The sequence below is a fragment of the Polistes fuscatus genome, unplaced genomic scaffold, assembly GCF_010416935.1.
Source record: "Polistes fuscatus isolate 324 unplaced genomic scaffold, CU_Pfus_HIC Scaffold27, whole genome shotgun sequence".
NCBI lineage: Eukaryota > Metazoa > Arthropoda > Insecta > Hymenoptera > Vespidae > Polistes > Polistes fuscatus.
Genome location: NW_025113104.1, coordinates 1,037,526 through 1,051,643, shown reverse-complemented (window position 1 = coordinate 1,051,643; position 14,118 = coordinate 1,037,526). Strand labels below are relative to the sequence as shown.

Below are 14,118 nucleotides of genomic sequence, written 5' to 3'. Positions count from 1 at the left end.
GGAGTTCCCTTGTGGAGTCACCGGTAGCACGGCGAGCTTGGCGATTGGCCGGGTGAGCGTGGTTGTTGCCGTTTTGAGAGACACCACTCTGGTGAGTCCATCTTCCCCTGGCAACAGCTTGAGTACTCTGGCCATGGGCCACTTTCCTGGAGGCAGCCGCTCATCAGTGAGCAGTACTAGAGAGCCGACCTGTATATTGTTGTGAGGGTGCTGCCACTTCGAAATGGCTTGCAATCGTTGCAAGTATTGAGTAGATCACAAGCGCCAGAACTGCTGCATCCGCTGTTTGATAAATTGCCAACGGGACAGCCGGTTGACCGAGACGTCTAGAAGTGAGGGCTCGGGGATCGCATTGAGAGCGGTCTCAATGAGAAAATGCCCTGGGGTGAACGCTGTCGTGTCCTCTGGGTCATCGCTGAGCGGTTTGAGAGGTCGTGAGTAGAGTATGGCTTCTACTTGAGCAAGGAGCGTGGATGCATCCTCGTATGTGAGTAACGTGTCTCCGACCGTGCGCTCGACGTGGAACTTCAGCGATTTGACCGCTGCTTCCCATTTACCACCCATGTGGGGCGCGGCAGGTAGGTTGAAGTGCCACTGTGTTTTGTCTTGCGCTAGTAGCGCGGAGATCTTGAGATGTCCAGGTGAGCTGGCAGCGAGGCAGCGCTTGAGTTGCGCATCCGCGCCCAGAAAATTGGTTCCGCAGTCGGAATAGAGTGCGGACGGGGTCCCACGTCTTGAGGTGAACCGTTTGTATGTTGAGATGAATCCTTCAGCTGTGTAGTCGGAGACCACCTCAAGATGAGTGGCCGATGTTGTGAGGCAAACAAACACACAGATCCATTCTTTATAGGTTTTTGCCCCGCGGCCTCGCCATGTTTTGAGCGTGAGTGGTCCAGCGTAGTCGATGCCCGTGTGGGAGAAGGGGCGTGATTGTGTGACTCGCGCCAGAGGTAGTTGGCCCATCAGCTGCTGGGCACGGATCCCCCTGTGGCGAGCGCATATAACACACCTGAGGATATGAGACTTGACTGGGGCTCGACCTCCGACAATCTAATAGAGTTGTCTAATAAACGCCAGAGTAGTTTCGTGTCATAAGAGAGTTCTGATCTTTTGAGACGACCGCCCACTCTGAGCATACCTTCATTGTCGATGAAGGCGGTGAGTCGGCTGAGTAGGTGAGAGCTTGGCAGGTGAGATTGTCGACTGAGCAGAGCGAGTTCTTCTTTGAAGAATGCGGCCTGAGTTGCCTTTATCCAAAAGAGTCGCGAGTCTTCCAAATTGGCAGCTGAGATGAGGACTGCTGGGGTTGAGTCGATCCTCCTTGAGAGTCTCTTGATTGCTCTGCTACAGAGTGAGGTGATCCTGAGCAGCTTGTTGAGAGTCGAGAACTTGTAGATGAGGTCTCAATGATATTCTGGAATGGACCGTACGGCGTGATGTGCAACGCTTGCACGAGCTTCTTGAGCACATATATCATTCGGGGCCTCATCAGTTTGAGCAGGCCATGAGTCCTCTGATTGAGTCATCCATGATGGTCCCGTCCACCATAGCGAGTGTTCTTCAAGCTGATCTGTGGTTATTCCACGCGACGCACAGTCAGCGGGGTTCGAAGTGCCTGGTACATGCCTCCAATGAGCAGTCTCAGTAAGTTCCTGTATTTTGGTTACGCGGTTGCGCACATAATCCTTCCATCTTGATGGATGAGCCTTGATCCACTTGAGTGTCACTTGAGAGTCCGTCCACAAATGTACGTTTGTTATAGTCATGTTTAAAGTAGCATAAACATGCTTGAGGAGCGTGGAGAGTAGCAGCGCTGCTGAGAGCTCTAACCTCGGGATGGTTAGCCGTTTGAGTGGAGCAACTTTTGTTTTTGAGCAGACAAGTGAGACGTTGGCGCCAGTGGACGGAGAGTTGACGGTCAAATACACAACGGCTCCCATTGCGAATTGCGATGCATCAGCGAAACAGTGCAATTCAACCGTTGAATCAGCGAACGTGTTGAACCACCGCGCGATGGAGAGTCTGGCCAGACTAGTGAGATCCTGTCTGATGCTGAGCCATTGAGTTATGAGTGGTTCTGGGAGTGCGTCGTCCCAGTTGAGAGTGTGCAGCCAAAGTGATCGAAGAAACATCTTCGCTTTGATGACAACTGGTGCGGCGAACCCCAATGGATCAAATATTTGCGCTACTTCGGATAAGACGAGGCGCTTCGAGAATCTGTTGGAGTGAGTTGGTGAGATGGCTGAGAAGTTGAACGTATCCTGCTGAGATGACCAGCGTATCCCCAGGATTTTGGTGTCGCAATCGTCGAATGAGATGCCTGAGTCTTCGCCACTTTCGGAAGAGAGCTCTGCCAATAGCTGGTTAGACGTGGAATGCCACTTAGCCAGTGGGAAGCCGCCCGCGTGGCACAGCCGTATGAGTTGATGAGCAGTCTGAATCAGCTTTCCCACTGAGTCTGCTCCTCCGAAAATGTCGTCGACGTATCGACCGTGAGTGATTGGTTCCACCGTGAGTGATTGGTTCCACCGTGAGCGGGTAACTTGAGCCTTCGTCCTCCACAAGTTGAAGCAGCGTCCTTACAGCTGCCTTGGTTCCATAAGTAACCGTGGTGAGTTGGAGGTGAGATTCCTTGAGCTGCTCGTCTACCCACAATATTCGTTGGAAATCCCAATCGTCGGGGTGAATCTTGATTTGTCGATACATCTTCGTGATGTCCGTGGCGAACAGGTACTTGCGACGGCGTATCCAGATGAGCAGATCGAATAGGTTAAGCATCAAGTTTGGACCAGCGTGCATGAGGTCATTGAGAGAGTAGCCCGTGGAGCTTGCGCTTGAGCCATTAAAGACCACTCTGAGCTTAGTGGTTGAGCTGTCTGGCTTGAGAACTCCGTGATGTGGCAGATAGTAGTGTGGTCTTCTCAATGTTGAGTTGTCAACGTGAGATGACTGAACTGTGTGAGTGGGCACGTCGCTGTGGGATCGTAATCATTGACGATTCGTTCTGACCTTCATGCGGTTGAGGGCTTGGCATCTGCTATCGCCTGAGCCCGTTGGAAGTTCTGGCCCAACGGACCAGCTGTCGCCTGATCCCCTGGAGCTGTCTGAGTGCGGTCTGGAGGTGTGCCGAAGAGACTTGAGAGGTCGGCACCATGGAGCATGGTGTGATGCAAGCCACTGCAGTTCCTGCAATACCTGCAGCTGTTACAGTTTCTCACGTTGTGCCTGCCTAGGCAATTGTAGCACAGACTTCGTTCCTTCACGATCCTTACCCGCTGATCGATTGAGTGGTCTCGCAGCTTCGGGCACATCACAATATACTGATCCTGCCCACAGTAATCACACGGATAAGTGGAGCGCGGCTGAGCTGACTGAGCTACTTGTTGAGTTGACTGAGTAGCCGGCTTTAGTGAGTTGGCTCGGGACTGCTGAGAAACCTGATGAGCGCTGACGCGCCTGGGCGCTGTTGCCTTCGCAACGTTGAGCTGAGCAGTAGCTTGGGTCACGTTCTCCTCGATGTTCTCCAATGTACGAGCTTGGGCCAAGAGAAACTCCGTGAGCTGACTAAGAAGTGGAAACTCATCAGAAGACGTGAGCGATGTTTCCCATCTCTCACACGTGTCTCAGTCGAGCAGCCCACTGACGAGCGTCACCATAAGACACTCATTGGTGTTGGCATGCTTGAGAGCCTGAGTTGTCTCGTTGATGATGTTGACCAGCTTGGTGAGTGAGCTGGCCTGCCGCTTCTGCATGGGCCTGAGGTTGAGTAATCGTTCAAGATGAGATTTGATAATCAGACGCTTGTTCTCAAATCGAGTATTGAACATTAACCACGCTGCTGCATAAGAGGAACGATCTGGCGAAAGGTTGATGATGAGCTCTGAAGCGTCACCCTGCATTGCGGCTTTGAGGTATTGGAACTTTTCGAGATCGCTCAAATCTGAGCGATTCTCGATGACCGAGACGAACATGGCCTTGAAGTCTGGCCATTTGCGAATGTCTCCATTGAAGCTGGGCACTGTCAACTCGGGTAGGCCTGAGCGGGTTCGAGATTCAACTGCAGTTGAAGCGGCTGGTTGTGTAGGATGCGTAAACTGATCCTTGAGACGTCCTAGTAAGCGCTTGACCTTGACCATCAATTTGCTTTCGGTGAGATGGACCTTCAGGTTAAAGTATGAATGATCCAAGTGAGCGGAGGGCCAGTAAGTCACCAACCAAGTGTGCTCTGTCCGGAAAGCTCGGTGCATCTCTTCGAGCTGGTCCAACATCATGGTCACTTCGGACACCGACATGTCAGCTGCTGGATCGGTGGCTTGGCTGAGCAGCTCCTCCATCGACTCGACTAGCTCATTTTGAGCCTGAACTCATAAGACTAGCTCACCGCTGAGCTTTCACGGCGACTGACTTCGAGTCACCGCCTTTTGATTAGTTGAGATGCCGAGCAGATCCGTCGACTGATTTTGCGACCCTGCTAGCGACGGTTTTGAGTCGGCTGACCCCTTGGGAGCTGCATCTTGAGCACGCATGAAGGGCATGGTCCAAGATCGGATGAGCCGGTACGACAATTATTTTATGAACGGTCTAATCAGCAGGCAATGCCGAATAACACACACGTACCACACGCGCGGGAGAGTCATACCTGTGACGCGCACGAGAGAGAGTGAGAGAGTCGGCACTATACCTTGCGGCGCACGAATGCGAGAGAGCAAGAGAGATGGCACTAGCCTCGCTGAGCACGAACGCGAGAGAGCGAGAGAGATGGCACTAACCTCTCTGAGCACAAACGCGAGAGAGCGAGAGAAATGGCACTAGCCTCGCTGAGCACGAATTTGAAAAAGCGAGAAAAACGGCACTACATTCACTTCACACTACTTTGTATAATTAGCAATTGTAAATGCTTGATCCGGCTCGAAGGACCAAATGTTGAGGAAATATAAAAAAAAATAAGATGAACGCCGAGCACTTTACAATCTGCAGTTTTAAATTTAAAATACTTCCGTTACGACCAGGTGGTCGTTACGTGTTACCGCGTACGTGAGAGGTAATTTATATATATATAATATATATATAATAATAATTCGTATATGGACTGGTAGGAGCGCGGAAAAAAGTGGTCGTTTGGAAGAAAGATCCTAGAGAAAAATTGATAAGTGGAAGTTTAAAGGGTAAAAGGAAGAACAACTGGAATAGAGAAGGAAGGGTAAAAGTAAAGAAAGCAGTTTAAGAGGTCTGTAAGGATTAAGAGAGTGTAAAATAGGGAGGACGCCTGATAGAGGGAGGTTAGGATAGAGGATAAAGCGTTGGTAGAAGAGTCGATAAGGAAGATTTCTGTCAGACCAAGAAGAATTATTAAGATGAACGGTAATACAAGCGGAAACATCAAAACAAGGAGTAAGGCAGACAAAAAGGAGATGGAACAGTCGAGGTTATGCTTCGAGAAGGAGAACCAGGATAGTAGAGAGATGAATGAGAAGTTGGGCAGAATGGAAAAGAAAATAGAAAGTTTGATTAGCATTTTAGAAAAAAGGGAAAAGGAATGGAAAGAGGAGAAGAAATTGTGGATGAGAGAAAGGCAACAATGGATGGAGGAAAAGAAATCACTGGAACAGAGAATATACAGGCTGGAATGGGATAAGGAAAGAGGTGAGAGAGAGAAGAGAAGGAATAATATTGTGATAAGGGGTACAAACATGAAGAAGGAAAATTTTGAAAAAAAGGTGGAGGAGTTTATCGAAAAGAATATTAAAGTAAAGGTTAAAGTGGAGAAAGCTACAGAAGTAAGAGTAAGTAAGGGGCAGAGGGAGAAAAAGTTAGTGGTAGTAAAGCTGGAGAATAAGGAAATAAGGGAGCAGATAATGAGGAATAAGAAGTATTTAGAAAGAGGAGTGTATATAGATAGGGACATGACGATAAAGGAAAGGGAGATCCAGAGGATGATTTTAGATAAGGCAAGAGAACAGAGGTATAAAGGAAAAAGAGCTAGAGTAGGTTATATGAAGATCTTAATAGAAGATAGATGGATGAGGTATGACGAGTGGAGGGGGGAGTTTGTGGAGGAGGGAAAGGAGAGAAGGAAGGATTGAGATGAAAAGGAAGATAGAGAGGAGGGGGGGAATATAAAAAGAATGAGTATGTGTGTGTGGAATATAGCGGGGGTGTTAAGTAAGGACAAGGAAGTGTGGAAGTATCTGAGTAGTTTTGAGGTGGTAATATTAGTAGAGACATGGTTGGAGAAAGATAAATGGGCAGGGTTAGAAGGGAAATTGCCAAGAAAGTTTGAGTGGAAATGTGTAGCAGCAACAAGAAATTATAGTAAAGGCAGAGCAAAAGGAGGAATATTAGTAGGAATTAGTAAAAGGGTGATGGGTAGGAAATTTGAGGTTTGGTGTGAGAATATAGTTATGCAGGAGATAAGGCAGGGAGGACAGATTTGGAAAATAGTAGGGGTGTACAGCCAAGATATAGTAAGGACAATGGAAATTATAAGAGGAAAAGTAAAGTCAAAGGAAAAAGGATGTATTTTGTTAGTGGGAGATTGGAATGCAAGAACCGGTAATGAGGGAGGATGGGTAGAGGAAACGGATAGGGAAAGTAAGAGAGTTAAAGTAAGACAGTCAAAAGATGAGACAATAAATGAGGAAGGAAGAAGACTTGTAAAGGAAATAGCAGAGGAAGGATGGTGCATAGTAAATGGGCAGAACGGAGAGGAAGGAGAGTTCACATATATTGGTAGCAGAGGGGAATCGGTGATAGATTATGCAATTGGGAATCAGGAGGCTTTTGACCAGATAAAGGAAATGAGAATAGGGCATAGAACGAAGGCAGATCATATGCCGTTAGAAGTATATTTAGAGGAAGAAGTAAAATTAAAGGCAGAGGAAGAAAAGGTAGAAAAGGAGATAGAAAGAAGAATTTGGTCCAGGGAGGTGATTGAGCAGTATCATGAAAGGTGTAAAGGTTGGTTGGGTAAAGAAGAGGAGATAGAGGGAAGGTGGGAAGAGATAAAGGAGGAAATAGAAAGAGCAGTACCTAAAATGAAGAAGCGAGTCAAGGCATGGAAGTTGGGAGATGGAAAATGGTATGATAAGAAATGGAAAGGAAAAAGAGGGAATTAAGGAAAATTCTGAAGTCATGGAGGAAAAAGGAAGTACAAAGGAGTTTTTATTTAGGCAAAAAAAGAGAGTACAGGAATTGGTGTGAGGCAAAAAGGAAAAGGTTTGAAAGTTTAGAGGAGGAGAAGTTAAAAAATGCAACAGGTGAAGGAGAGGTATGGAGGTATATTAATAGGTTCAGAAAGAAGCGGAAAGAAGAGATAAGCAAAAAGATCAAGATAGAAAATTGGAGAAAACATTTCATGGAAAAATTAGGAGGAAAGAAAGAAGGGGAAGAGAACAGAGGGAATGGAGGAGGGAAGAGGTAGGGCAGCAGATAGAGGAGCAAGAAGAATTAGACAAGGAAGAATTTTTGAGACAGGTCAATAAACTTAAGTTAGGAAAGGCACCGGGTGAGGATAAGTTAGAGAATGAAGTGTGGAAATATATGCCAAAAGAGGTGGAGACAGCGCTGTGGGAGTTGTTGAGGAAAATATGGAAAGAGGGGGAAATACCAGAACAGTGGAGAAGAGGGACAATGTGCATGATTTATAAAAAAGGGGATAAAGATATTATCGAAAATTACAGAGGAGTAACATTAACTTGCACAGCATATAAATATATGCTAGTATGTTGAATGAAATGTTGAAGAAGAAGATAGAGGGTAAATTAGCGGAGAGCCAGTTTGGTTTTAGAGAGAAGAGAGGAGTAGTAGAAGCGATATATACAATTAAACATTATATACAAGCTAAGTAATCCGAAAGGAAAAATTTTTGCATGTTTTGTTGACCTTAAAGAGGCGTTTGACAGGGTTGACAGAGAAGTATTAAAGGAAAGGTTGAGGGAGATGGGGGTGGGGTTTAAGCTAAGTAGGAGGATTATGGACATTTACAGAGAAACAATAAATGTAATCAAAGTAGGAGAGGAAGAAGCGGAGGAATTTTTGACGGAAAAGGGAGTAAGACAAGGATGCCCGTTAAGTCCAACTTTGTTTAATGTGTATATGGCGGACTTAGAAGAGGAGATGAGAAAAGGGCAAGAAGGAGGATGTAGAGTTGGGAACGAGAAGGTGTGGAGCGTATCATATGCGGACGATATTGTATTGATTGCAGATAGAGAAGAAGAATTGAAAGGTATGCTAGGAAGGTTTAAGAAATACCTGGAAAGGAAGAAGATGATATTAAGCGAAACAAAAACGAAAATTATGGTATTTGAAAAAAGAAAAGGTAAGGATAGATTGTGGAAGTGGGGTGATAGAGAATTAGAGGAAGTGGAGGAGATAAGATACCTAGGTTATATACTACAGAAGAATGGAAGGAATGTGAGGCACATGGAGGAGAGGAAGAGGAAAGCAATAATCGTAATGAAGAATGCGTGGAGTATAGGAGAAAGGATATTTAAAAAAAGCTACAAAAGAAGAAAGAAATTGTTTGGAGCGTTAGTGGAAAGTGTAGCGTTATTTGGAGCGGAAATATGGGGATGGGAGGAAGATGAGAGGCTGGAAAGTGTACAAAGAAGATATATGAAATGGACCTTAGGGTTAGATAGTAATACGCCAAATTATATAGTGGAGGAAGAATGTAAATATGAAAAAATGAGAATTAAAGCATTAAGAAGAGCGTTAAAATTCGAAGAGAAGATAAGGGATTCGGATATAAAATTGGTGAAGGAATGTATAAGAGAAAGGGATAGAGACAGAGAAAGAGAGTAAATAGGGAAAGAGTCAAAGATGAGGGTCGGAATAATAAGAAGAGAGAGAATAAAGGAATCAAGATATATGAGAGGTATGGAGTTCAAAGAGGAGGTAAGAGAAAAGATATTATTGAACATGGAAAGGAAATTCAAGGAAGAAAGAAGAGATAAGATAGATAATTCAAGGTATAATATGATATACAAGTATATAAGAGTAGAGGAAGAACCAGAGTATTTGAAAAAGGATATGTCATCGAGGGATAGGAAAATAATAGCAAGATTCAGATGCGGGAATGAATGCAAAAGCAGAGAGTTTTGGAAAGGGGAGGAGGAGAAGAGGTGTAGATTGTGCAATGATGGAGAGGAAGATTACATGCACATACTGGGAACATGTGAAGTAACGAGGAGCGAGGTTGGAATAGAAGAGATACTAAGTCAGGATGCGAAGGAGGCAGAAATATTAAAACGAGTGATAGGAAAGAGTAGGGAAGCGGAGAGGGTTTGAGAGAAGAGTGTTAAGATAATTTTTGTTTGTTTTTATATTAAGTCAGTTATTAAGTTGAATTTGTTAGTCTTAAGTTGTTATGTTGGTAATATAGTTTATTTAGGATGTTATATATAATATGTTTATGGTTAATTGGCAAAGTATTATAAGATATTGTAGAAGGGAAATTGTAAGGGAAGTCCTCCAAACCCGAAAGGGGCGGAGTAAGAATAAATAAAATAAATAATATTCGTATATATAATATATACGAATGTTATTATTGTTGTATATGTAATTATTGTTCACCAGCTTATACAAACTACCGGAAGATATCGTAGCTCTAAGTGACTATAAAGAATTCAGATTAAGATGTTATACCTACTTTATTGATACTATACCATTATTATAGAACTGTTATACTTTTATTTATGTATTATTTACTATTTTCTTTTAACATTTATTTATTTACTGTGCGTTACTACTAATAATAATTACATAATTTTAATTTTTGTTTTGTTTTATCTATACATTATATTGTACTTTACTGTAATTAATGGCCTTTAGGGAGCCTAGGCTCTAGGGTCAATAAAATATTATTAAATATTAAATACGAATGTTATTTGTTAGTATATTGAAGATTTATCTATTTTTATATACCTGTTAAAAAATAAAATGTTAACTGTAATTCAAGTAATCAATTTTCCTTTATTATTTGCGCAAGATGTTAAAAAATTTATTATTTCTAATTTTTTTGTAATAAATAATTTTCTCTTTCCTGTATATATTTAAAAATTAAGAAATATGAAAAAAAAATTAAAAAACAGATAGAAAAAAATTATTAAAAAAACTTCCTCCACGAAGGATCGAACACTGACTAACGACGCGAGAAGCGTGAACGATACTACTGACGCTATCACACCACTTGATACACGGTCGAAATTAAGATCATATATACATATATAAAACAAAAATCAAGACTTTAAAACCTTTTTTCTCAAAAATGGCTAGTCATTTTGAAAAAACCCTTTACCACGATAACACCCTAAAAGTATACTACTAATATACCAAAGCTCGTTAAGATCTGTGGGGGTCCCAGTGTAAGGTCCCCTTGTTAGAAATAAAATTATTTTCTATTTGATATAATTAGAAATTGTTTTAATTAAAAGTAATATTACATACAAATTTTGTACAGTAAGTAATAGAAATTTAGATGGAGACGATATTCAAAAAGACTAAAAAATATGTATCGTTTTAATTCCTATATAAGCTTATCGAGCAAACTCTGTATCTCATTTGGTACGATGTTTGTTATAGTTTTAAAAAGCTGAAGTTTTAATTAAATGCACAACCAATAAGGTTGAGGGAATAACAAAAGAAGACCTAAAAAAACAATTAAACGTGTAGTTAGTCTCTGAGATAGTAAAATGAGAAATAAAAAACAGACTAAAATTAATTTTTAAATTAAATTCGAAACAAAAGCTGTACCTTCTTTTTTTTTCTTTCTTGACTTATTATTGATTAATTTGAAATCAAAAAGGTTTTATGTTGAAACGTAACAGACCATATGAATCGTATCCGAAGATGCACAGAAAAGAGTAACTCTTATCACTAAAAACTAATAACTTTATATTAAGTTTAAAAATTACTATATGATAATTTGACTTCTATGAATGAAATCAAATATCAGTTATTGTTATTATTATTAAATAATAATTAAATGCATTTATTTGTCAGCCTATTTGTGATATTGCATCGTTTATTGTTAAGAATACGTATACCGATATCCTAAATGAAAATTCGAAACGTATACTTTTTAAAAATTATTTTTTATTTGTACAATTAATAATTACAATTAATCTATTAACTCCGCCTGCATTATCCCTGGACGGATCAAGGTCAGCGATCATGTTGCCGTTCCTAAGCCCGGGAAAAGAAGGAAGGTTGTTGGATCAGGTTAGCTCCCTACCCAACGTAAAAAATATTTGCGGCTCATAGAAACGACACTCTGTCTATTAGCAGAATGGACAACAAGAATCGGCAGAATTGCACGGGATAAATCGCCGATAGGCCGCAGAAGTGCGATGCGCCCACGGAAACGATGGTGCGACAATTTAACAGTGCAATAGGCAGAAAAACGTCGTAACGAAACAGGCAACTTGCCTAAATTAAAGAATGAAGAAGAAGAATTAATTTATTAGAAAAATAGTATCGACAAATATGATAAATATTATCGCTTGTTAAATTTCAAAACAATAGGTTTCACTGGTTGCAAAGTTATTCTGAATTTTAGGTTAACATTTTCAACAGAAACTTGATCGTCTATTCGAACAGTAAATTTTCTACTTAGACTAGAAGCTATTACCTTCATTTGGGTCATAGCCAATATTTGACCTAAAAAAGAAATATTAAAATAACTAATACTTTATTGATCAACTATTTAGAATACTAATTCAAGAATGGATAAAAATATGCTTTTACCTATGCATCCTCTTTTCCCAAAGATGAACGGACGAAAACATTTCTCGTTATAATTTCCCGGCAAGAACCGATCAGGGTTAAATCTTAACGGATCAGTCCAATATTTATCATTTTGGTGAAGCGAAAATATTGAAAAAACTACGTGATAATTTTTAGATATTATCACATTGTCGCTCACTTGATAAAATAAATAAATACATACTATTACTACATAAGACAGTAATGTCAATGGAAAGAAAATATAGAAAAAATATTTTATTATATGTAAATATACCTCTTGTGTCCCTATATAGTTTGCGTGCAATAAATGGAGCTGAAGGAAAAAGACGTAATGTTTCCTTGATGACTCGATCCAAATATTTCATTTTCTTAGAATCTTCCATTGTAATATGAACATCTTATGGATCGCTTGAGCCGTAGAAATCGTACAACTCTTCGTATACTTGATTCTGGAATTGAAAAAGCCGTATACATGATACAAGTTTTGTATGAAAATATAATTGATTTTTGAAGATAATTACAAATAAAATATTATTTAAGTGCTAACTGTGCGTACTTGAATGTCTGGAAACGTGGCCAGCATTAAAAATATAAATGAAAGTATATTAGTGGCAGTATCGCTTCCATAAAAAATAATACAAATTGATTTTTACTTTTAATGGATAAAAAGAAATTTAATCTAATCTGAAATAAATTCATCTTACTTAAAAAACCATTTTATTTATTTCATCACGAATATCTGCCTCTGAATATTCTCCGGACTCGTAAAGCGATTTAAATATGACGTCTAGAAATGAACTGGTATCTTTTCCTTTAATTAGAGAAGAGCATAATTATATATTATTTATAATTATTATAAAAGGAATTTTTCTATAAATACATAATTAAAAGAATATTTTTTCAAATGGTAATTTTTACTTGAATATGGACATTTTACTTCCTGGGTAAAGTTATCCTTGTGCATTGACTCCTTCTTTTTCTTTATAATAAAAATAAGAAAGATATATACATGAAAAAAATATTAATTTTTTTAGAAAAATATATATTAAGGAAAATTGACAGAATTAAAGGTTAGAATAATCGTTTTATTTATACCTCGCTCGTTATTTTATTATAGTGTGAGAGATATTCTTGTAGACGTTTTCCCTTAGATTAATTGTTAAATATAATATTTGGATGTAACCAGAATTTCATTATTCTTTGTATAGTTATGTCTATCCCTCTAAATAAAAATGAAATTCACAATAAGAAGACAAATATGCAATAATAGTAAATTACAATACAAATAAAAAAATATTTTATTCATTTTTACTTCGACATATATTCATCAAGTTTACAATCCGGATTGCTCTGCAAATTTAAATCATTTTCTAATAGGCTATCTGTCAGTATAAAAATAAACTATTTTCAGAAAATTTTAATGGTTTCATACATATTTTTTAAACTTTTTAAAATATCCAATTCTCACCAGATATTATGTCCAACATACAAAGATGTACGTAATGCATGAAATCTATGTTTTTTCCGTTGGTGGTTTCTAAAATATTATTTAGTATGTTTGAATTTTTTACCATTGGGTCAACATAAGAAGAAACCATTTTTTCATTGAATACTGGATTTAAGATTTTTCGATGAATCTCCCATATAGATGCTTTGAATTAGAAAATATTTCTTACTTTAATATTTTATAATGTTTTTTTTTAATATAAATTTATTAATTAAAAAAGAAACAAAGAGAGATCCTTATATATACATGTCTGGGTGTGTGGACATTATATGCAATCATGAACAAAGAAAACTATTTTTACCAGCAATCCTCTGGAAGCCATACTTAAAAAATACTGTATCGTAATTTTATATAAATATTTGTTTTGTATTAATAAAGAAGGAAGCACGTGTGAACTTATAGTTTACCTGGTGCAGTAAACAATCCATTAACCAAAGACAATTTCATAAAGTCATATATTGAACTCTTTTCATAACCGTTAGAACTTTTTGATAGAAACTAAAAAGAAAGCAAAAAATTGATGTAAAAAAATGCCGAAATAAGAGAAAATCTAATTTATAGCGTTTTATAACCGTTTTTAAACCGTTTATAACGAAGTGCAGTAAATTTGAAAAGTCTTACCTCAATACTTTCAAGATCATCGAAAATTAGGACTAATTTAGGGCCTAACCACAATTTCCACGGCGAAGGATAGTTTTCAGATAATTTCATTACTTTATGAGATATTTCTAATTGTAAGACAATGTCATTTAATAGAGATCGCATAAATATAAACATTACAAAAATGTACCTTTTAAATCACCAAGAAATAGATTCAGGTTTCCAATGAAAGGGTAAGCTTTAGGTCCCGAACATGTTTTTTCCAT

The 14,118-nt window shown here is 39.3% G+C and overlaps 3 protein-coding genes and 1 long non-coding RNA gene across 4 annotated transcripts; all 4 read right to left on the bottom strand.

Moving 5' to 3' along the window:
• Positions 1-255: 255 nt before the first annotated feature.
• Positions 256-963, bottom strand: LOC122518864. The gene has a single exon (XM_043637981.1). It carries the CDS (start codon positions 961-963, stop codon positions 256-258), a length of 708 nt encoding a protein of 235 aa, XP_043493916.1.
• On the bottom strand, positions 963-3,015 carry LOC122518863. Its single transcript, XM_043637980.1, has 4 exons — positions 2,997-3,015; positions 2,544-2,954; positions 1,431-2,458; positions 963-1,388 (listed from the first exon to the last, which is right to left on the bottom strand). Exons 1-4 carry the CDS (start codon positions 3,013-3,015, stop codon positions 963-965), a joined length of 1,884 nt encoding a protein of 627 aa, XP_043493915.1.
• An 8,243-nt stretch (positions 3,016-11,258) lies between these two features.
• Positions 11,259-11,826, bottom strand: LOC122518940. Its single transcript, XR_006304200.1, has 3 exons — positions 11,746-11,826; positions 11,630-11,658; positions 11,259-11,427 (listed from the first exon to the last, which is right to left on the bottom strand). It is a non-coding gene; the product is annotated as an uncharacterized LOC122518940 (long non-coding RNA).
• Positions 11,827-12,143: 317 nt separating this feature from the next.
• Positions 12,144-14,118, bottom strand: LOC122518862 (cytochrome P450 4C1-like). Its single transcript, XM_043637979.1, has 8 exons — positions 14,043-14,118; positions 13,874-13,980; positions 13,660-13,750; positions 13,554-13,586; positions 13,214-13,396; positions 13,058-13,127; positions 12,302-12,365; positions 12,144-12,194 (listed from the first exon to the last, which is right to left on the bottom strand). Exons 1-8 carry the CDS (start codon positions 14,116-14,118, stop codon positions 12,144-12,146), a joined length of 675 nt encoding a protein of 224 aa, XP_043493914.1.

What these genes read in the sequence shown, in the direction of transcription:
- LOC122518864 (XM_043637981.1), bottom strand. Translation starts at nt 963, where the DNA reads ATGGGCCAACTACCTCTGGCGCGAGTCACACAATCACGCCCCTTCTCC.
- LOC122518863 (XM_043637980.1), bottom strand. An exon ending in TGTGGAGGACGAAGGCTCAA is followed by an intron (nt 2,459 to 2,543) that starts GTTACCCGCTCA and finishes TCGGAGGAGCAG; the next exon opens with ACTCAGTGGGAAAGCTGATT. An exon ending in CAAGCGTTGCACATCACGCC is followed by an intron (nt 1,389 to 1,430) that starts GTACGGTCCATT and finishes CTCATCTACAAG; the next exon opens with TTCTCGACTCTCAACAAGCT.
- LOC122518862 (XM_043637979.1), bottom strand. Translation starts at nt 14,118, where the DNA reads ATGGAAAAAACATGTTCGGGACCTAAAGCTTACCCTTTCATTGGAAAC. An exon ending in TGGCTTCCAGAGGATTGCTG is followed by an intron (nt 13,397 to 13,553) that starts GTAAAAATAGTT and finishes TCTAATTCAAAG; the next exon opens with CATCTATATGGGAGATTCAT. An exon ending in CCACGTTTCCAGACATTCAA is followed by an intron (nt 12,195 to 12,301) that starts GTACGCACAGTT and finishes TTTCAATTCCAG; the next exon opens with AATCAAGTATACGAAGAGTT.